The following is a 21958-nucleotide window of genomic DNA, read 5'->3' as shown; positions in this document are numbered from 1 at the left end:
CAGTAACAGTTTTACCATGCCTAGAGCCTGAGAATTCTTTGGAAATTAAACTAATCATTGTAGAAATGACAAAAACTAGACTGGTTTTGGGGACTCTGTTCAGTCCCTTGTTGGCAAGTTTTAAAAATTTTAAAGGGAGTAGCAGTAATTTATTTCCTATCTATTCATTACCATTGTTACAAAAGTAGTTTTCCTATAAGTAGCAGAGTGCATAGTTGAATTAGGTAGACTTTCTTTTAAAGAATCAATTTTGTTAACTTCTAAAACCATCAAGTGTAAGTTTGAATCTGAGAAGGCAATCCCAAATTCTAATTCCATTACCACCAAAGCATCCAAGAGCCAGAAGGGATATCAAAGGGTAACAAACCAAGATCAGCTTTAACATGCAGAAACCCATGGGCAGCCTTCTTCAAACAAAAAGGTGAGTTTTTTTAAGTTGATGCTTAAATATCTGCAGTATGGAATAGTTTGTATAGTTCTATAGCAATGGACCAAAAATTGAAATATCTAAAATTGTTAATTCCACACACAACTTCTATTTGGTGTTGGAATGTTCTTTGGTCTGATCTGTGGAAATGGGTGTGTTATTGTAGAAATTCCTATCAAAACATGACTTAAAAGGAACTACAGGTCTGTCTGTCCAGCATCCCTAAGTCTGCTGCTGTCTTTAACTCCAGCCTTCATTCTGACCCCTAGTACTAACAAAGGGCAGCACCTGGCTCCCAGGCACAGCACCAGCCTAGAAAAACTGCCACCTAAAGCTGTCCACCCTTCATTGAAGGGTGACAAGTTTCATCTGAACTAAGTGAGGTGACAACTTCATAGCATAAACAAGAGACTTTATGAAACAGAGAGCTTATTAATTCTCAAAAAGGTCTTAAAAGCAGGATATACCATGACTATCAAGCGACCACAGAAATTTCAACTTCTACCAAAGGAACGACACACCAACTCTTGTGAAAGCATTCCCTCTAGAAAGCACAAAATCAACTTTCTTTAAAAAGTATTCCATAAATTTCTACTTTGTTACTGTATGTTTTGGTAACATAAGGCTTCAAAATAACAATTATCAAGTAATCATTATTCCTGTTTGGCACATGGATACAAAGAATATCATTATCCTAATTTTCCCCTTCCACAGAAAACTGTATGTACAGTGTCAAAGAGCCACACAGTATTGTGAGAGCTAAAACAGACGCTGTCTCTAATTCAGACCTAAGAAAAGACTGTATCAAAGAACAAAGGGCTTTTCCCTTGTATAATTAGTCTTGAAATGGATAATCTCTGAAAATTTTAGATGTAGGACTATGTATTTTATTCAGTGTATTTGCTTCTACATAGTTTTATATGTGAAACAAACATAATTCTATCAGCAATGTTAAAAAAAATCAAGCTTTGTCATGGCAGTAGGGAAATGATCCTTCCTTGGTCACTCTTAAACCAAACATTCAATTTCCTTTCAATCTTTCATGGAATTAGACCTTTTACTCATTTGAGAGTACAAGTATTTACAATAATTAGTGCAAATTATTCTATTCTCATATATTAGTTATTTGCCTTTGTGGATATAAAGTGGTGATCAGTATTTTATCAAAACATGGAATTATGAAAATACTGTGCATATCAGTCTGAAATTTAAAAGATTACATTTTCTAAACTAAACTCTGGGCATTTTTACTTTAAGCAGGAAACAACTGTTATAGAATTTCTTTTGAAATGTCACTTGATTTTCAATAAAAATTATTTCACACAATGCAGAAAATACGATGTGTTATCCTGTAACAGTATCTTTACATGTTAAGTCCTAATCTAAAATGTACTTGAACAAAAAAAATCCCTTTTAATAAATTCCAAAATCTTATTTTAACCATTACTGCTCTGCAGCAATAATTCAAGTCCCAACCTGAGAACTAAGAAGGTGACGATTAAATGCCACGGGCTGTATCAACCTTGAACTGAAGACACTTAAGCTTCTTTCCCACTGGCATCAGCTGTAATACATCAGAAATGTGAGCAATCCAAGAAAGTGCCCTGAAATCACAGTACCACCTGCCCCAATTTGAAACCTTAAGTCTAAAATCTTTTTTCTAATTATTTTATATAAAAGTTCTATTGCACATTTAATAATTAAAATATCTGCAAACTTGTAGAATGCTCTGTATAAAGGGTTTTGAACTGATTCAGTCAAAAGCTTCCTCACTGCCAGCAAAAATGTTCCTAATGAGAAGAGGGAGCATATCCATGAATACCTGAAGCTGAAGAATAAAAGGTTTCTTATGGTCAGAGCCAATTACAATGCAAGACAAGAAGTTCACAATTTGAAGGAAAAAAGGCCTGAGCAAGTGTAATTCCTCAGCAATCTACTTCAAGGAGATGAATAGGTTTCTCTTTGACGCATGGAATTTGATGTTACTGCATAGTATATTTTTAAGGAAAAGAAAAATCAATGCAAACCTAAGTGACCAAGGTCAATCTTATTTTAAAAAATGAAGTTAAAACAATATAGTCTCCTTGATATTTCAACATAGTTGTTACCTTGTGCCATTTCACCACAGAAACTCAATAAATTCCAAGGGGGGAAATACCAACCAAAAACCAAGGATAAGTTCATGCTTCTGACTCTCTTTTCTTTCCTTCTTCTCCCAAATCACTCTCTTCTGACTGGCTACTGCTAAGGACAACAAACTGCCCCTCACTACTGGCTTGGTTTGGTCTACTGGAAGCAGCTATCAACCGACTTTGTTCTTCTAAGTCCTAGTAGAAAAGACAGAAAAGAAACTAAGTTTATTGTTTGCAATCAAATGCAAAACTGTGCATTTAAAATACATACTTGAGAGCCACTCCGATCCTTCTGTCATAAACACGCACAATTCTGGCAACTCACTGAAAACAGACTATACGCAACCAGTATGACACCAAAGTGGGTTTTGGCACCATTTTAGAAATCCTATAAAAACCAACACTGCCCTCTTCTCCGTTTTTATGGCCAAAACCAGTATTCAGACCATTGTTCTCTCTCACAATCTACCACATAAAAGGCCCATAATGGATGACTCCACATCTCCACCCTCCCCCTGTCCTACTTACTTTGCTAAATCAGTTTTCGCCCTCCCTCAGCCTAACCTAGCAAGGAAGCTTCAACTTCAGTGTCCTCTTCATCACATCCTTCTCCTTTGTCCGTAAGTCCAATTCATTCCCAATTCCTGCTGATCTGTACTCATTAAGTATCCCACGAATGTCTCCTCTTTTCCAGGGCTACTGCCAATGCCACAGCCCATAACTGGGTCTTACCATCTCATGCATCACCATCTAATGCATTCTCCAGATTTTACTCTGAAACTTGCCTAACTTAAAATTATCCTGTTGGATGGACAATGATTCGACACTCCTGGTAGCATTAAGTATTTATATAAATTCCTGGAGACCAATAAAGATGTCAGCAATGGCAGTTAAGTCTACACACACACACACACACACACACACACAGCCTCTCAAAAGACCCGCTTTTTAGAAACAACCTTCACTGGAATATGGAAATATAAAAGCTCTGGTATGTTTGCTAAACGGCAAGTCAACTACATGTCAGGAACTATAAACATCCTCTCAGAAGACAGATGTCTTCCTTTTCTGCTGTGCTATGAACCATCTGGTTATAAAGTGGCTGAGGAAGCAGAAACAGACTTTCCCTTGGAATTTCAAATCTGAAAATCACAGTTCTGAATTAAGGAAATTTCATAAACATTACATCAGAGAAGATCTAGATACTATGACTACATACCTTTTCAATTTGTTTTTGTTTACTGAGTTCTTTCTGTTGTTTCTCTTTTACCCTCTCTATTTCTTTTTGTTTTTCTGATGCCCGACGATCCTGAAAAATAGATGAATACAACTAATGAATTAATTTTATATTTTAGACTTTTCAATATTGCCTTTGTAACCTTTTCATAATTTTTATACTTATATGGAAGCACACTAAAAATTTATATTCTATCTTAGTCACTTGTCCAAATTCCAAATGCTGTGTCAGCAATAGTATCTACTGATTACCTTGCACAGCAAATTCATTTTTTATTTCTTTGCTAATACGAAAGACCTTAGAGGGGCACTTGGGTGGCTCAGTCGGTTAAGCATCCAACTGCTGATTTTAAGTTCTGGTCATGATCTTAGGGAGGTAAGATCGAGCCATGCATAGGACTCTGCATGAGATTCTCTCTCTGCCTGTCCCTCTGACCCTCTCCCTGCCTCTGCAACTCTACATAAATAAATCTTAGAAAAAAGAACATTCTTGGATAATTTTGGATTCTTACCAGTTCTGCATGCAAAGCTATCTGTTTTGCCAGACCAACAGAATCACAAATCTGAAAGGGGAAAAAAGTAGGAAAAGCTCAGGCAGTTCTCACATTGAAGTAATAATTTCAAGTATCCAAATACCTGAGGCAACTAGATTTATAACTCATTATAATATACTGCTTCAAACAAAAGCTGATTTAAGAATGTTCTAGTCCCAGGACATCTGGCTCATTTGGTTAAGTGTCCGACTCTTGATTTCAGCTCAGGTCATGATCTCAGGTTTTGAGACCATGCTGGACTCTTCGGTCAGCGCAGAGTATGCTTGAGATTCTCACCCTCTCCCTTTGTCTCTCCCCTGCACTCCTGCTCTCTCTAAATTAAAAAAAAAAAAAGTTCCAATCCCCACATGAAGCATCTGTGAGTTTTCTTCAGAGTCTCTGAGTTGCTGCTGCTGGGTCTCTCCTCTGTCACACACCTCACCTTCCTGTTATCTCAAATTCCTTACTGAAATGGTAAGGTCTGCAAAGAATGAAGCAAGGAGATGCTGATACTGCTCTAAGCTGAACAGCTAAAAAAGGCTGATTATGGAAATATAATACATTCCCAGAGTAAGTTAATATACTGCATTCCCAGAGCATCAGCTGCCAATGCCCAGGGAAGACACTGTCTATAGTCAGAAGGCCCAAGCTACCTACCAGCTATCTTTAGAGCCAATGGGCTTTGATCAAACAACTTTGTTGGATTAAGCCCAATTTGTTTTCTTCCACAAATCTTACTAAGAACTTCGACTATGATATATATTTCATAATAGAAACACAATTTGAAAAATCAGGTACCTTTTCCCCCTCGTTGTTTGATTCAAATATATAGCAGACTGATGACAGATTACTTTCACTTCTCCCTCCAGATGTCCGAAGAACAAATCCAAAAAGCCTCTTATTTTCCTGGTGTGTAGCGTACAAAACTACACTGGGTAATGGAAACTGCCACAGAAAATATCAGAAGCAAACATGAGATTTTTCAAACACAAGCACTCTTCTGTATGACAAATTCAAGTATTAAGTTATAAAAATATTATAAACAGGGCGCCTGGGTGGCTCAGTGGGTTAAGCCGCTGCCTTCGGCTCAGGTCATGATCTCAAGGTCCTGGGATCGAGTCCTGCATAGGGCTCTCTGCTCAGCAGGGAGCCTGCTTCCCTCTCTCTCTCTGCCTGCCTGTCTACTTGTAATCTCTGTCAAATAAATAAATAAAATCTTTAAAAAAAAAAATAAACAGATCATTAAAGCCAATTTTCTTCTTAACAGAATGGCAATCCAAGAACAAAAATGTCCTATTTGGTTTGGATTACCAGGTAGAACAAGACCTTGTTGAATATCAAATTTATTAGTCATTTACACATATTACAAAATCATATTCAATAACAAAAATGGTCCATATTATTAAATGATTAAGAGCATGTACTTCCAGCTATTTCAACACAGGTAATTATAAACTCAATCATGTCCACCTTTTAATTCCTGTTAGTGTTTATCCCTTAACTAGGCAGCACATATCCTACACTAAAAAACTACATATCATACCAGACTGCACTGATCGTTTAAGTATATGGAATGTTTAATTATAAATTTGGGGTGGCGGGAGATGGCCATTGGCTTAATTTTAACTTGGCCAATCAATCATAATTAATACCACTATTTAATACATACAGTCAGAATTACTATAATGATACAGATGTGTATATGCACAAAGAGACTTCCAATAAAGCTTTAAACCTGTAGAACTCACTGTGAGCCTTGTAACTTGTGTCTGTGGATCAATTAACCTATAATTAAAAATTTGGAAAACAAATTTTAATTAGGCTGAAATTAAACATTTTTTCCGACAGTTTTTTGAGGGGGAGGTCATTACTTACTTTAAACAATCACAAGTGACCAATAAATGTGATTCTGTCATACGAAAGATGTTATGGATGGCCCGGGCAGCTAAGATTTGCCGCATTGTTTCATAAACAACATCTGGATTGTCATCTGATTTCACCTCCATAGAACCAAGGAATCGGACAATAAATAACTGATGAAGAATAGAATCTACAAAAGAACAAGGTACATTACATATCTTTAAATCCCACATTTCCTTTCCTTAAGAATAAAATACATTGTCACTTTTTAAATTTTCTAGTGAAAAATTCAACCTTGTAGAAGTATTTAAAAATTACTCCTAACAACAGTGTTTAAGTTATAGGAAAATTAAGGTCTCTAATTCAAATAGCAAAAGGTCAGGTTTCAACAATTGATGGTTCTGAGTAAAATAAAAATTCCTCGTACTATTCTTAAAGCTTTTAAATCTGAAATTTATCAAAAATAGTTACTGAGAAAAGAAAAAAAAAGTTATGGTCCAGTACCAGAAGAAAACACCAGCTGCTAGGAAAAGCTTAAAGGATATCTTCTGCATTGAGAATTTGACTCTGAAGTGCCAAGTATGATATTTTATAATTTTAATGAAATCTTTAAGCCTGATTAAGTTCTGCTGCTTTGAGTACTATGAGCAAAAAGAAAACTGTGAAGTAAAGCTACCATTAAAATAGCATACATCAGAAAAAACATATACAACAAATTCTTCACACAGTTTTCTGCTGAGAATTTTTAAAATATAAGAATACTGCACAACTGTTTTACCTTCAGTTTCAGATTTTGTACCTCCTCCAGATTCTCCAAATGGATTTGTGCGCCTGAAAAGTTTTTCAAAAATTATGAACCAATGGTCAGTTACCATGAGCCATACGGAAGAAATCTCAATCATTGAAACTGGGTTATAAACTAAGAGTCACAAAAACTTGTACATACATTTTTTAAAAAAGCTCTAAAATGCCCCATCCTGTTAAGGAACTACTATCAATGACCACTTTACTTCGACAAAGGTCCCTGCCTTCACACTCAGTAGGCTGAACTCAATGCTGCTGCATTCTAGAAGAGGTAGGTGAGCTGACATGTAGACATACATACATATACACCCACATACACCCCAATATCCTATAAACCATGTTGTGAAAGTCCTTGAATTTAAATAAAGAGGGACAGAACAGCGGATTTAGCTTCAATTTTAGCTACTTGAGAAAAATGCCAGGGATTTCCTAGGATTGCAAAAACCTCTTTTTAGGTCCTCAAAGTACATACTGTAAGTTAATTATGCTAATTTGAACACTGTCTAGTTTTAAACCTGTATTTCTCAAGACATACATAACAATGCAGGAAGAAAAGCTAATTAGTGATGAGAGCTACCTCCCTCCTCGGTGTGAGTGGCTCTTGGCACACACACAATGAAGGAAAAAAATACAATTCAAAATAGGTTTTGTAGGGGCGCCTGGATGGCTCAGTGGGTTAAGCCTCTGCCTTCGGCTCGGGTCATGATTTCAGGGTCCTGGGATCGAGCCCCACATCAGGCTCTCTGCTCAGCAGGGAGCCTGCTTCCCCCTCTCTCTGCCTGCCTCTCTGCCTACTTGTGATCTCTGTCAAATAAATAAATAAAAAATCTTAAAAAAAAAATAGGTTTTGTAAGCAAACAGAGAGCTAAGTGGTTTTAAAATAATGTTGGCCTTAAGACAACATGAAATTGGGGCGCCTGGGTGGCTCAGTGGGTTAAAGCCTCTGCCTTCAGCTCAGGTCATGATCCCAGGGTCCTGGGATCAAGCCCTGCACTGGGCTCTCTGCTCAGCGGGGAGCCTGCTTCCCCCTCTCTCTGTCTCTGCCTGCCTCTCTACCCACTTGTGATCTGTCAAATAAATAAATAAAATCTTAAAAAAAAAAGACAACATGAAATTGATCTCTATAATTATGTCTGAACTTTTATATAAAATGCTAAATATATTTCTGTGTTCAAATACAAATTATTTTTTTATTGGTCACCACTTAGATCCAAATTAGTATCAATTTTTAGGCGTCCAACCTACTTAAATAAATGATTTGCTGTGATATTTCCTTCATCCCAGAGCCAAAGAAAAATTCTAACAGCTTTCACATTTCTCATTATACAACCAGAAGATGTTTTATTAATAATTCGCAGCATGATAATGTTTTAGTCTTCCTGGAGATTTCTTATTCTGACCCAAGATGATATTCTTCTTACAAACCTAGAGCACATGTACTACTCTGAATTTCTAAAATGTCAACTTTCTTCTGTAATTTTAAGAGCAAATACCAGAATTCAAAATTAAATATTTTTAGAACTAAATTATCTCCACTTATTTAGCTGAGGCAGAAAACAAAAACCTGGATGATTCTTTCCCGACTACCAAAATTAGGTATAGGAAGTACAACATAATTGGTACGTATTTGTGAGAGAGGGCTCTCAACTGCAAAAATGGAATCACAAACCTAACAGACCAAAGAACAATATCCCTCTGACGTCATCGCCCACCTGCCTCCTTGGCCAAAGGCTTTTGCTTGGCCAGGCTGATCTTCACACACGGGAGAAATGATGTCAAACTGTATTGGAGTATCTGGAGCAACGAGAGAATCTAGAGAAAGGGCAGCCAGATTTGTGGACTCAGATCCTAAGGATCCCAAGCTGCTCGTTCGAGCTGTCAGTGGCCGAGATTGTCTAAACACAGAAGAAAACCAGAAGACATTGCATTAAGTTTTCTCTTTTTGAAACTGAATACGAACTATCAGAAAAGAAAATATTTTATAAGTTAAAGAGAGGAGAAGAAATTTCAATAACAGACTTTTCTTTCCAATGACTAAATTCAAAAACATAAATGATCTCAGTCTATAGATAAAGCACTAGGGCCATCTGGAATTATTTATTTAGCACTCTAGCTGGTAAATTTACCAACCTGAAAATATACACTTTCTATATTTTGGGGAAACTATTTCATACTAATGTAAGTAGAACTGCTAAAAATCAAAGTGTTTGCTAACACTTTCGAAAGCCCATATGGTTTCAAATAACCCAAAGTCTGGTAACTCACGCTGACGGCCGCAGACTCTCGTGCCTCTGCTGGAAAGATGGGGAAGGAGTGACAGCTTCCAAAGCTGACTGATTTACTCGTGCTGCAATTTCCTATTTTGTTTTAAAAAGGACTAGAATTGGTAAAGCAAGGAAACCAAAAGTTTGAAAACAGTTGTCAGAACGTTCTTGAGTTACATTTAAAATGCAAATTGGAGTTACTAAAGTAGTTCCAACATTGTCTTAAGATACATAATTAACTTCGTAACATTATAACTTAAGCTTCCTCTTACTTCTTACAGACACAGATCTTTAAATATTTAACTACCAAATTTTTTGGATTAGGTTTGTATTGTTAGCACCTAATACAGCACCTACTATATGGGTACTCAATACATCTGTTAAATAATGAAATTCAGAAGTAGGAATAGCCACAAAATATTAAAATATTTAAATATTTTATGACTATACTGCTGACGTTTTCATGATCTTCCAGAATATATTTATGCCCAGAGAAATCTATGTATTTATTGATGAAGTTATCATGGATATTTTCAGGCCAAAATCTGAAAGAAAACTTCCTATAAGAGATATTTTTAAACTTACTGTTTAAATTCAAACACTGGCTACTTTGTAAAATAATATTTACGTTAGAAAAAAAAATCCTAATACTTTTGCATGTGTTAGTAGCAAAAATATCAAAACAATGCCACAAATTGATCAGAATTTCTTCTCTCATTAAGTACAGATTAAGTAATTCTGAATCATATGGAAAATACTACTTAAAATTTAGAGTTCTGATAGTCTGTGGGAAAAGTAAGATAACCCTGAATTATTCAGACCCAAACACTGTATTCACCATGTATTCCCTAGATATTAACAGGTCATCCAACTTCCGTTTTAATTTTTTGATGCTCCCAAGTAACCTAACAGAAAGGAAAAGCTAACCTGGCAAGAGATCAAATTAGTGCAAGCAAAAGGCTTCTTTACAATTAGCAACTGGCACTGATTTTCTTAGATTACACTCATAAGATTATAAAACTAATAGAAGTTACTAATATTTTGGAGGTCATGAAATATTGTTTCTTTGGTTCAAAACTTTTCCTAGGCATCTAAATTCTAGGTGTCTTGGCTGGTACCTCAAAGCCATTAATGATAAATAACAGAACTCTTTTAAATTGCTCTTCTGTTCACTTGAGCTTAAAACCTGAAAATCATCTTTAATTCATCTCTTTCATCCTTTACATTGGTCAGTTACTAACTGTCCAGCTGATTTCTTTTTACCTCTTTCTACAATGCATTATTTCTCTCTTTTGATTACCACACCTGTTCAGACCCTCAGTTCGTACCTGAACTAGGATAATGGTCTCCTAGATGTTTCCAGATGCTCCTGTCTAATCAACCAATTATACCAACAACAGTTTTAAGACTTAGAAGGATGGCGGCTTCCTACAGAAATCAGTCCTGCTCTACCTCAACTGAAATCATCAGCCCTGCACAGCCTTGCACAGCCCTGGCAGGCAGCCAGGTTTATTGCACAGATGGGCCCACTGAGACTGGCAGAGGTTACCTAGCTCCTGACCCAAACCAAGTCTTTTCCCAACTATGCTGCAGCATGGATGCACTTGATTCCTTCCAGAGTTCTCCGCACCCCTGGGTTCTTCTATGTGTTTGGATTCACCTAAGCAGCTAAGTTCATCTGGTTGGATAGGCTGGCCGCTCAAAGTGTAACTGGCAAAAACCTGGAGTTCAGGCCACCTCATCTTAGACATACTCTGCATTTTAACAAGATCCCCATGTGATTTGTATGTACATTTCAGCTATTTTTCTCTAGTAAGAACCTTCAACTCCAATTATACTACAGGTTTCATAAACACATCATTTCTACCTTTATGCTTTTGTTTTTATTCTCATAGGAGAATGTGTTTTATTCTCATAGGAGAATATATTTTACTCATGTTTTATTCTCAAAACATGGACAAATCTTAGCCAGCTTGGGATCCTACCTTCTCCACAATTGTCTCTAAAACTAAAGTCCACACTGATCTTAGCATTCTCAAATCTTAAGCTTTTAGTCATTACCATACACTTTCAACCACATAGTTTCATACACAGTGTTACTTAAAGTTTTAGTTTTGTATTTCCACACACACAGGCTCCTGCATGGCAAAGCCATGGCTTCCTTTTCTTTTGTATGCTTCTCCATGGTGCTCAACCCAAAGCCAAATACAGGACTGATGCCCAGTAAAAATTTGTTAGCTGACCAATTTCAGTTACTTCTGAAATACTTTATCTTTCTAGGAAGACCAAATGCTCTTACAGGGATGCATTAAAGCTACTCATTCAAGGGCAAATTAAAAGACTTCAGAACTTGAGGAATTATGAAATAATAATCATTCATTTTTGCCAGGTCTGGATACCATAAAATAAAAATATTACCTCTGGGTTTTCACTTAAATATATTTGCTTGGATATGTTATTTATAGTACAGATCCACTGCAAGAGAAAAAAAGAGAAAAATATGATTAATATTTTTTTCTATAGTTCTCTTCTAAAAGAATCTTCAATATTTCACTGAATAAAAGTTCCATTAGAAGTAGCATATAATTGGGGCACACGGGTGGCTCATTCAGTTAGGCATCTGCCTTCAGCTCAGGCCATGATCTCAGGGTCCTGGGATCAAGTCACAAGTCAGGCTCCCTGCTCAGTGGGGAGTCCACATCTTCTTCTCCCTCTGCCCCTCCCCTCCACTAGTGCTATCTAATAAACAAAATCCTTTTTTTTTTTTTTAAAGATTTTATTTATTTGAGAGGGAGAGGAAGAGAGAATGAGAGGGGAGAGGTCAGTGGCAGAAGCAGACTCCCTGGGGCGCCTGGGTGGCTCAGTGGGTTAAAGCCTCTGCCTTCGGCTCAGGTCATGATCCCAGGGTCCTGGGATCAAACCCCGCATCGGGCTCTCTGCTCAGTAGGGAGCCTGCTTCTCCCTCTCTCTCTGCCTACTTGTGATCTTTGTCTGTCAAATAAATAAATAAAACCTTTAAAAAAAAAAAAAGAAGAAAAAAAAAGCAAGACTCCCTGCTGAGCAGGGAGCCCAATGTGGGATTCGATCCCGGGACTCCAGGATCATGACCCGAGCCAAAGGCAGTCGAGGCAGTCGCTTAACCAACTGAGCCACCTAGGCCCCCAATAAATAAAATCTTTGGGGAAAAAAAAAAAAAAAGGTCCAAATTAACTTTATACAAGCAAATAAAAATAAACCAATAATGTTAAGTTACAATTTAATAGTCTATATTTGTCTTTTATATCACTCCCCTCTTACTCCCTACCAAATAAGATAGTCTGAACTCAGATATCGTGATTAACACCAATAAAAAAAGTTAAGAGCTAAATATATTCCTAGTGAATGCATTTTACGTACTTCTCTTCTTTCAGATTTATAACTAACATAGAAAATGCTCTCTTCCACATTTTCTGTTTCACACTCGAGGACTCCAGTCCACAATGAGCTTCATTAAACTAATAATCTGGTAAACCTGGCAGAAAGCAGACATTTGTCTACGTTCCTCACAAACCAAAAGCAAGTTTTAAAACCTACTCCTTTGCACAAGAGGCAAATAAAAATAGATCTCTATATAATTTCTAACCTTGTCTTTTACCAACACAGTTACAATACCAGATAAAGTGGCTCAAAATCAACTACAGTATATTTTCATTGAAGAATATTTCTCAGGACAAAGGTTCTGAAGCGTCAGTTCTTAGTGGTAACTTACCTTCCATATTTGGTGTACTAGAAGTAAAAATGGAGCCAAAAATAAAAGACTCGTGAGGAAGAAAAGACACTCCCAAATTTTTGTTTTTCTGTCTTTCATTTCTCCAAGGTTTTAAGCTTTACTTGCTTCCTGCCATGCTATATCAGCTGCCACTATGTTCTTAATGCAGCAAATACGGTCTCAGAAAGTTGATGAGAGAAGGGAATTAAACTGTCACCTCATGATACTAACAGCTTGCCAGATAGCAACAGTCACAAGGTCATTTCTGAAGTTCAGCCTTTAAAAAGACAAGACACCAATGATCTCTAAGGTCTCCTTTAATAGGTCTACCTATAAAAGTCTCTGTGAAACGTGATGTTTCTTGACGACAACAGATTTTTATGAAAAAAAAAAAAAAATTTTTAATTAGGATTTTCTACATTTCTTTTTTTTTAATGTTTTGAAAGATCATATTTATTTGACAGAGAGAGATCAGAAGTAGACAGAGCAGCAGGAAGAGAGAGAAGGGGAAGCAGGCTCCCCGCCGAGCAGAGAGCCCGATGTGGGGCTCGATCCCAGGACCCTGAGATCATGACCTGAGCCAAAGACAGAGGCTTAACCCACTGAGCTACCCAGGTGCCCCTAAGATTTTCTACATTTTTATCTTAATATTTAGTTACTGAAATATCTTAAAATGTTGCTGAAGAAAATAACTTTAGAAAAAATTTTACCTCCTCATGGTCTTTTTTACTTTCTGCTTGCAAAATTGAAGATCTGAAAAATAAAAAAGAAAGAAGTTTGACCCTCAATTTAAAAAAAGATCTGAGAAAATTTTTTATCTTTAAAAGAAAAAAAAAAGTACATATAAAACCAACTGGTATCAAAACTAAAAAAACCCAAAACACACAACCAGTCAATATCTTAGTTAGGAAAAGGAGACCACCTGGGGCTGGACTCAGATTTTAACAACTCTTGACTTTGGCTATCCATGCCAAGATATACCAAAAAAGAAACAGGTGCTGGTTTTCAGAAGACAGCCTATAACAAAGGTACACTGCAAATAAGACAAAGCATTTCAACTTTCTGATATTTATCATAAATATTTCAAATGTAAATCAGTGATCCTAACAGAAAACACTAATTGTACTCATTATTTCTCTGAAACTATAGTCAAATAAAAAATTTTAATGTACCGATCACTAACTTCAGGATACTTAGCTTTTCTATAGATGTTATTTTAAGAGTTAAGAGAAAAATTACTAATTTTGAATCACACCAGGAATGTGAAATGGGAAATCATATTAAGCATTATTAGCAATAAAACTGAGAAAAATGTAAATTCCTGTACTAACATATTAACAATTTGGTAAACACAGGGACTCCCAACATCCAGCATGATAAATGACACAGTCACTGACATTTATTACATATTTAAAGAAGGAATATGAAATTAAACAACTGATAAAAGACAGTGAACCATAACATCTTAATATGCTGCTTCAGAACAGTAAGAAAGATCAAAAACAGTATTTTAAGCAGGAAAAAACTGCAGATAACTTCAACATCTATCATTAAGAAAAATTTTAGATTATGGTATATATCCTTAGATGGATTATAACGAAGCCATTGTGAAATGTTTTTAATAAGTAGCTACAGATCCAAAGTATATATACAGTATTTCCTCAAATATTTTTTTAAAATGTAGTTAAAATAAAAACCATAAGGCAACAGACCAAAAAGTTACTTGTTGCTTCTAGTTAGTGAGATTATTCTTTCAATATTCAATACTCCTTTTTTATATTTTTCTGTATTTTCCAAAAATTTGTTGTAAAGGCTACTCTATGGATTCTCAATTAATACAAAGGTAACAGAAGTCCTAAAAATTGCATATACACATTAATGGACTAAATCATTAATTTAACCAGAAATATTTAACATTTAAAAATGAGTGTTTGCACTTACTACATGTCAGGCACAATACATATGTTAGACTTCTCTTCTGTATAATAATTTACAAAGTAGGGATTATGACTCACACACCCCCATTTCACATGTAAAAAAGCAGAGGTTATGTAACTTATCTAAGACCACACAGTAAGTGGAAGATCATGAATTTGAATTTTCTGACCCCAGGGTTAGGGCTCTTTCCTCTAACTCTGTTGCCTTCCCCCACATGGAGCAAAATTTTCAGTGAACAGTATCCTAACATGAAATCACAGGTTTTTACCATTTGCCCTTGTTTTAACAACCTCAAAATACTAAGACTTCATTTAACCAAGTCAGAAAGGAAAATTCATCTCATTTCTACATAATTAAAAAAGAAAATTATCTTAATACATAATAAGCCTAAAGTGGCTATAAAATATCTGAATGAGAAGGAATTATTATGCATTTCAGTAATTTAAAATACGACAGACTGTATTAACACTAGGAAAAAATACTAACTTTTTTCCATCAAAGGAAGTGATCTGAAAACAGTACCGCCTGTCTTCACAGTCCACAGCCATTACTGAGCAGTTGTCAATGTCCATGGCCAGGCCACCGGCCACATCCCCACGCGCCTGACTCATTAAGTTTCCACCCTGCGTGAAGTAAAACTGTCTGTCCCAGGTAGATGACACCAAGCCTGTTTTACTAAATGAAGAAAGTACATTCACTCTTTAATGACAACACATCTGAAATCTCATCATAAGCCAGACACAAGATAAATAAAGCACATCACAAAGAACCAGCTTGCAAAAAGGCACAAAGGTGCCTAGAAAATATATATTTTTCAATCTCTAAAATAAATTCACGTACGCTGAGCCACTTTTGTGTTTGTGTATTTCCAAAAAAAAAGCTGGAAGGTATCAAACTGCAACTGTTACAATGATGCTCCATAAATTATAGTTCAAGTTTCAGGAGAAGAAATTCAAACGAAAATAATTCATTTTACTTCTAAGGTGAACTTGCTTTATCCTATCTTTAGATAAAAACTTTTAGAAGTTGGGGCACCTGGATGGCTCAGTCGTTTGAGCTCTGCCTTCAGTTCAGGTCATGATCTCAGGGTCCTGGGATCGAGCCCCACGCCAGGCTCTCTGCTCAGCAGGGAGTCTGCTTCTCCCTCTCCCATGCCCCCTGCTTGTGTTCCCTTTCTGTCAAATAAATAAATAAAATCTTCAAAAAAAAATTTTTTTTAAACTTTTAAAAGTTGACCTGATGGTATAATTACATTTTAAAGTATAATAAAAATGATTAAAAAAAAAAGATTTTGTTTATTTGACAGAGAAACACAGCGAGAGGGAACACAAGCAGGGGGAATAGGAGTGGGAGAGGGAGAAGCAGACTTCCCACTGAGCACAGAGCCCAATGTGGGGCTCGATCCCAGGACCCTGGGATCATGACCCAAGCAAATGGCAGATGCCTAACGACTGAGCCACCCAGGTAACCCATAAAAATGGTATTTAATAGCATTCATGAAATGCTAGATTTATTTAAACTCAAATTCATCTTACTTTAAAAATAATTTAAATTATTCAATAAATATCTAAACAGAATACTTCTGAAAATTATTCATGTATTCCACCTCTCAAAAAGTTGACAAAAAACATGAATACTAACTAAAAAGATTCAACCTTCAGTAAAACAAAATAATTTAGCAGACAATATCAATCATACATTATATTCACTTGATACTACCTTATATGATATACAACATACGAAAATAACTATAGTTTTCTTACTTCCTAGCATTAAGGTATCCAGCCTTCCGGGTTAAGTTTCGATTAACAGGAAATTTCATGGGATCTGGGTCAGGCACATATAAGGGGTCACTGGCTACTTCCAAATCTTCTATTGTCTGCTGCATGGTCTCGACATCATTGTCCATTTCCCTACGAACGCTAACACAGAAAACATATTATTTACTACCAACCACAACAAAGAACTCCTTACCAATCATGTTTATCTATATATTTGCTTTGCATATCTTAAAGACAGCAACAACGGCACAGGTGGTTAAAATAACATGAACGCATGATGAAATAGCTTTACATTTTATTTGGAAGTAGGTATTATGGAAATAATACCAAGTTAAAAAATGGATGAAGCCACACTGAATACCGAACTTTGGAATAATTTTCAAAGTGTCCTGCATATCCCAGACTGACCACATCACTGATCAGAATTTTGAACCTGCTTAGAACTGCTTGCTTAGAACCTGCTTAGAACTATTTGCTTTCGGGGCACCTGGGTGGCTCAGATGGTTAAGCCTCTGCCTTCGGCTCAGGTCATGATCCCAGGGTCCTGCGATCGAGCCTGGCATGGGCTCCCTGCTCATCAGGGAATCCACTTCTCCCTCTCTCTCCCCACTGTCCGCCCTGCTTGTGTTCTCTCACTCTATCAAATAAATAAATAAAATATTAAAAAAAAAAAAAAAACTGCTTGCCCTCTTTTAAGTTTTCATGGCTTAGAAAGCAAGATTTATTTAGTAACTCCCATCTGTCCCCCACAGTTCAGGTAATTGTGAAGATAATGAGCTTACGGATAATTACTATTATGTGTCTGTTATACACAGACATAAAACCTAGGTTAGAATAAAATATCATCAAACTTGACAGAGCTATGAAATTCAGAGCTCAGATTCTGTGGAAAAGATGGTGAAAAATCAAGAATTATCCATGAGCCATGTGAGACACAGTCTCATGGCAAGGAAAACAGCCCCTCAGGAAATTCAACGCTAAATATTTTTAGATTATGGCATTTAGTTGTTAACTTATTCTCATAACTTCATTTTCAATTTTAAGGAAGAAAGTACTTACTTCTGTACACTTGTTCCAATATTAGTCAAGAATTCTTCCAGCTGTTCATTGAGATTTTCAGAACCCATCTTAAAGAAACTTATCTGGGGCAAGAAGGTGTGTGAGTGGGAGGATGAACAACAGAAACACACACATACAAGAAACACAGTGAATCATATAAACAATCTCCAAGATACATGGTAAGGTAAAGAACAAAGGAGTATTCCCATTTGTGCACTAGTTAACAATGACTTCTACTGGGCTTAGAACCATTGAAGAAACCAGAATTCAATTTCAGTGTACATCTTTGTAAGCAATTATAAAATTAGAAAATGTTAAAATATATATAATAAGTTATATAAACTCTTACATTTATACAAAGATATATGTTATATTGAGGAATAATAAGCACTCATATTTGAAGGAATATTTGAATTTCTTTAAACTCTTAATTTTTAGGGGTGTGCCATCACATATTACCCAAATTCACTTTTCTAGCCTCCTTCCTGATGCAAACCTCTTGGGACACTTTGGATCTCCTCTATTATTTTTACCTCAGGAGGTATCCAAGGAACAGAAAACAAACTCAAACTTGCCCATTCTCTTTCAAATCTATTCCAAAGTCAGAGTGAATGGAAATTCCATCAGTAGGAGTAACTCCAGAATTCATTCAGCTTTCTGTTCCCTGTCCCCCACCTGTGATGGACAAGACCTAAATACTAAGTGTTTTCATTTACCCTAAAGTATGTGAAATCTTCATTTGCATGGAAAACCATCCTAACTTTCTCAAAATAGCATTCTGATGACATTTTAAATTACTTTTGAAAACAGAGATCCAAATAGAATATTTTGACCTTAGTTTGTAATACGCTTACACTTCACATAAATATCAAACTTAACATAGTTTCTAGGACAGTTATGATCCAAAACACAGTGCAGTCAGTATTTACCTGAGCTTGCATGTACCCAAGTAGAGGTTCTAACAGTGCTATTTTCTTTTTGTATTGAAGAGTATTTAATGCACAAAAATAATGCATCATGGTCTGGTGTTGTTTTTTTCTCGAAGTGTACACATCTTCTGTTACTTCATACTTTACCTTTGAGTAAAAACATTAAAAATACTATTATTTCCTTAATTGTGTAATTATCTTTAATTATCTTTAGTAGCGGCTGTAGGGAAGAGCCCATCCAAGGAAAAATGTATATCAACTATGCATCTTTATTTACTGAGATAGTAGAAATCCTATAAAATACCAACCACTTCATCTTAAAATGCACATTTAAAGCAGAATTCTGCACATAACTAAGAATGATACAATAACTGAACTAAGTGTGGCAGAGTCTACCACACAGATCAAAGGCAGATAGGGTAATACCAAACGTATTAGCTTTGTCATTAGGTTTTTGTTCGTTTGTTTGTTTTTTAGTCATTAGTTTTTGATCTTGGTCAGTTCACAGCATACTTCTCTTCTGGTTCTCTCCTGCTGTTCTTCCTCTCTTGTACTTGTTTTCTTTCATCCACACTTAAAATACTTGTGCTCCTTTAAGTTCTTATATTCAGACAATATTTATTGAGCACCTATTATATAATATGCATTAGGCTCTTCTCTCTTCTTGCTTTCTTTAGAATACCAAATCCAGCACTAAGAATATTCCAATACACCAATGACTCCCAAATTTTTAACTCTCACCTTTCACTTTTTTTGTAATTTTATTTATTTATGTGAGAGAGAGAGAGAAAGCACGGGCAGGGAGAGGGAGAAGCAGACTCCCCACTGAGTGGAGAGCCTGATGCAGGTCTTGATACCAGGATTCTGGGATCATGACCTGAGCAGAAGGCAGACGCCCAACTGACTGAGCCATCCAGACAGCCCTTGCCCTTCACTCTCCTAAGTGTCAGAGGAAGCACATTTCCAGGTGGGTTTCTCTCTATGTGTGTGTGTATGTGCACTCATGCACAAATGTGTGTTTAAATGTGCTGGACATGTACAAAACTGAATACAGTATCTTCCCCTCAAAGCCTCTGTTTATTAGCTTTTTATTATTTTTAAAGATATTTGTATTTATTTGAGAATAAGAGCGAGCGGTGGGGAGGGGCAAAGGAAGGAGAAAGAGAAGCAGACTCCGCGCTGAGTGAGGAGCCTAATGCAGGGCTCAATCCCAGGACCCCAGGATCACGACCTGAGCTGAAGGCAGACACTTCATCAACGGAGCCATCTAGGTGCCCCTGCTTCTTAGCTCTCCTAATTACTCCAAGATCTACCCCATCATCCAAGAACCATAGGATTCCTTTTTAATTCTTCCTCCTACCATGTCATGTCGATTCTACTTATAAAATATCATCCAAAAGTATTCCTTCCTCTACACTTTCAACAACTACCTGAAGCTCTCCTAATGTCTCTGCAAACTATTCTGGTAGCTTTTCAGTTGGATTCCCTCAGTCCGGTACCCTTCACATTTCCATTAGGATTTTTATTGTATAACACAATTGCATGGTGTTATCCACTTATAATCCTTTAAGTAGGATTCCTTTAAACAGGCTGCCCAGTCCCTCTAACTTTAACTTCAAAGTCACTGACAGAGTAACCTGGCCCTAAACTACTTTCTTGTCATCTCTGCCATACCTCCCCAAATATATCCTATGCTCCAGACACACACCATTATCGTAATAATTATTGCTAGAATTCTAAAAACTTGCTACAAGCCAGGTGCCCTGCATGTATTATCACATTTCATCATCACAACTACTGAGTTTTTTTGATAGAGAAATAAAGGCTTGAAATTAAGTAACCAGAGTGTGACCTCAGGCAAGTAAGTGGCAAAGCAGAGATTTGTCCTCCAACAGTGCAACTCCAGAGCCCATGCTCTTAAGCTTTACATTTTCTGGTGTCTACCATGTGCTTCTGCAAAGACTGTTTTTCTTCCAGGAATGCCCACTCCTTAACCCTAAACCAGTGACGTTCACTCATTCTAAATGCAAAGAGTACCTCCTAAAAGTATAGCCTTTCCCAATTACCAAAGTTAACTGCTGCTTTGTTTGTGCTCTCCCAACATTTTGTTAAGACTGCTATTACAGTACTCAACTCAGTGTTAATTCACGTGTGCTCTTCACTCTTGTACGCTGGCATCTACTCTAGCTGCATGCCTTCATACAGGAAGTCTTTGACTAAGTGTGTATTATTCACTCCCTGAGGCTAGGAGTGGAGCCTTTTCGCACTATTACCCCATGGTACCCAAAATAGAGTAGATGCTCAAAATTTTTTCAAATCAAACAAAATTGGTAAAAGAATGTTTTTTAAACCACCTGGAATAACAACAAAAAACCTGGAACAGCCAGAAGCAATGCAAAATATAATAAAATTCATAACTAGACCCTTTAACTATTTCCCTAAGGCAAAGTAGCAAAGTAATATAGATCTCAAAATGTGTGTATTCTATTAATATTTGCACCAAGTAATCAGTGAGCTAAAATTAGAGATGGAAAGCTCTTTGTACTGAACTTTGTGAGAAACTTTCCATTTACTGGGTCACAGTAGCTGTTGCACAGTAAATTATATACCTAGTCGTGGATTCCCCCAAGTGATCACTGTGCCCCTACCAGCACCTGTAGCCAAGGCTGCAGACACCAACACAGAGCACCTGCAAACATCTAGTGGAGGTCTCATGATCAAACCCGGGATTAGGCACTGAGGAAGGGAAGAGTTTAAGGAGCACCTAGATGAACTTGTTAATTACTTTGTTTCTATTCTTTACTCAAATGCATTTCTCCTAAAATAGATTTCTGGATTTCACTCCTTGGAGAAGGATCAAAAACTATAGATATATATATAGATAGATATAGATATATCTATATAGTGAGAAGGTCCTTATAACAGAATTTCATTCAATTATGTATGCAACAATTCAACTTTTTAACCACTTTATCTCAGAAGACACTTCTGAATACATACATGGTCAAATAAAAAAAGAACACATACAATGTTATCAAAACACAAAGCAAAAGGAGGCAATGTTATATACTGAGCATGAATTATACTTTTGGAATAGTTCTGTTTACTTATCAAATTTTGTCAGCAGAAAAATATTTTGTTCAAAGAGACAATTATTAATTGCCTGATAATTATAAGAAAGGCTTTGAAGCAACTAGAAGGAAAGAATAAACTAAGGGCAATGTAGTAAAACATAAAAAGTAACTGC

General features: G+C 36.4%; 1 protein-coding gene across 1 annotated transcript in view; it reads right to left on the bottom strand.

Annotated features, from left to right (window-relative positions):
• APPL1 (adaptor protein, phosphotyrosine interacting with PH domain and leucine zipper 1) overlaps positions 1 to 21958 on the bottom strand; it is a 37322-nt gene continuing 15364 nt past the window's right edge. The window contains exons 8-22 of the mRNA XM_032868363.1: positions 18712 to 18858; positions 17783 to 17865; positions 16706 to 16864; positions 15429 to 15617; positions 13715 to 13757; positions 11675 to 11731; positions 9258 to 9349; positions 8705 to 8887; positions 6967 to 7019; positions 6204 to 6378; positions 6077 to 6113; positions 5127 to 5273; positions 4308 to 4358; positions 3779 to 3868; positions 1 to 2754 (exon numbers count right to left, since the gene is read on the bottom strand). Coding sequence (XP_032724254.1) covers positions 2608 to 2754; positions 3779 to 3868; positions 4308 to 4358; positions 5127 to 5273; positions 6077 to 6113; positions 6204 to 6378; positions 6967 to 7019; positions 8705 to 8887; positions 9258 to 9349; positions 11675 to 11731; positions 13715 to 13757; positions 15429 to 15617; positions 16706 to 16864; positions 17783 to 17865; positions 18712 to 18858 — 1653 coding nt within the window. The 3' untranslated portion in view covers positions 1 to 2607. The remainder of the gene's footprint in view (positions 2755 to 3778; positions 3869 to 4307; positions 4359 to 5126; positions 5274 to 6076; positions 6114 to 6203; positions 6379 to 6966; positions 7020 to 8704; positions 8888 to 9257; positions 9350 to 11674; positions 11732 to 13714; positions 13758 to 15428; positions 15618 to 16705; positions 16865 to 17782; positions 17866 to 18711; positions 18859 to 21958) is intronic.

Source organism: Lontra canadensis, unplaced genomic scaffold, assembly GCF_010015895.1.
Source record: "Lontra canadensis isolate GAN:19392208 unplaced genomic scaffold, GSC_riverotter_1.0 scaffold35, whole genome shotgun sequence".
NCBI classification, from domain to species: domain Eukaryota; kingdom Metazoa; phylum Chordata; class Mammalia; order Carnivora; family Mustelidae; genus Lontra; species Lontra canadensis.
The sequence above is the reverse complement of the archived record's forward strand: the minus strand, read 5'-3'. Positions and strand labels throughout refer to the sequence as shown.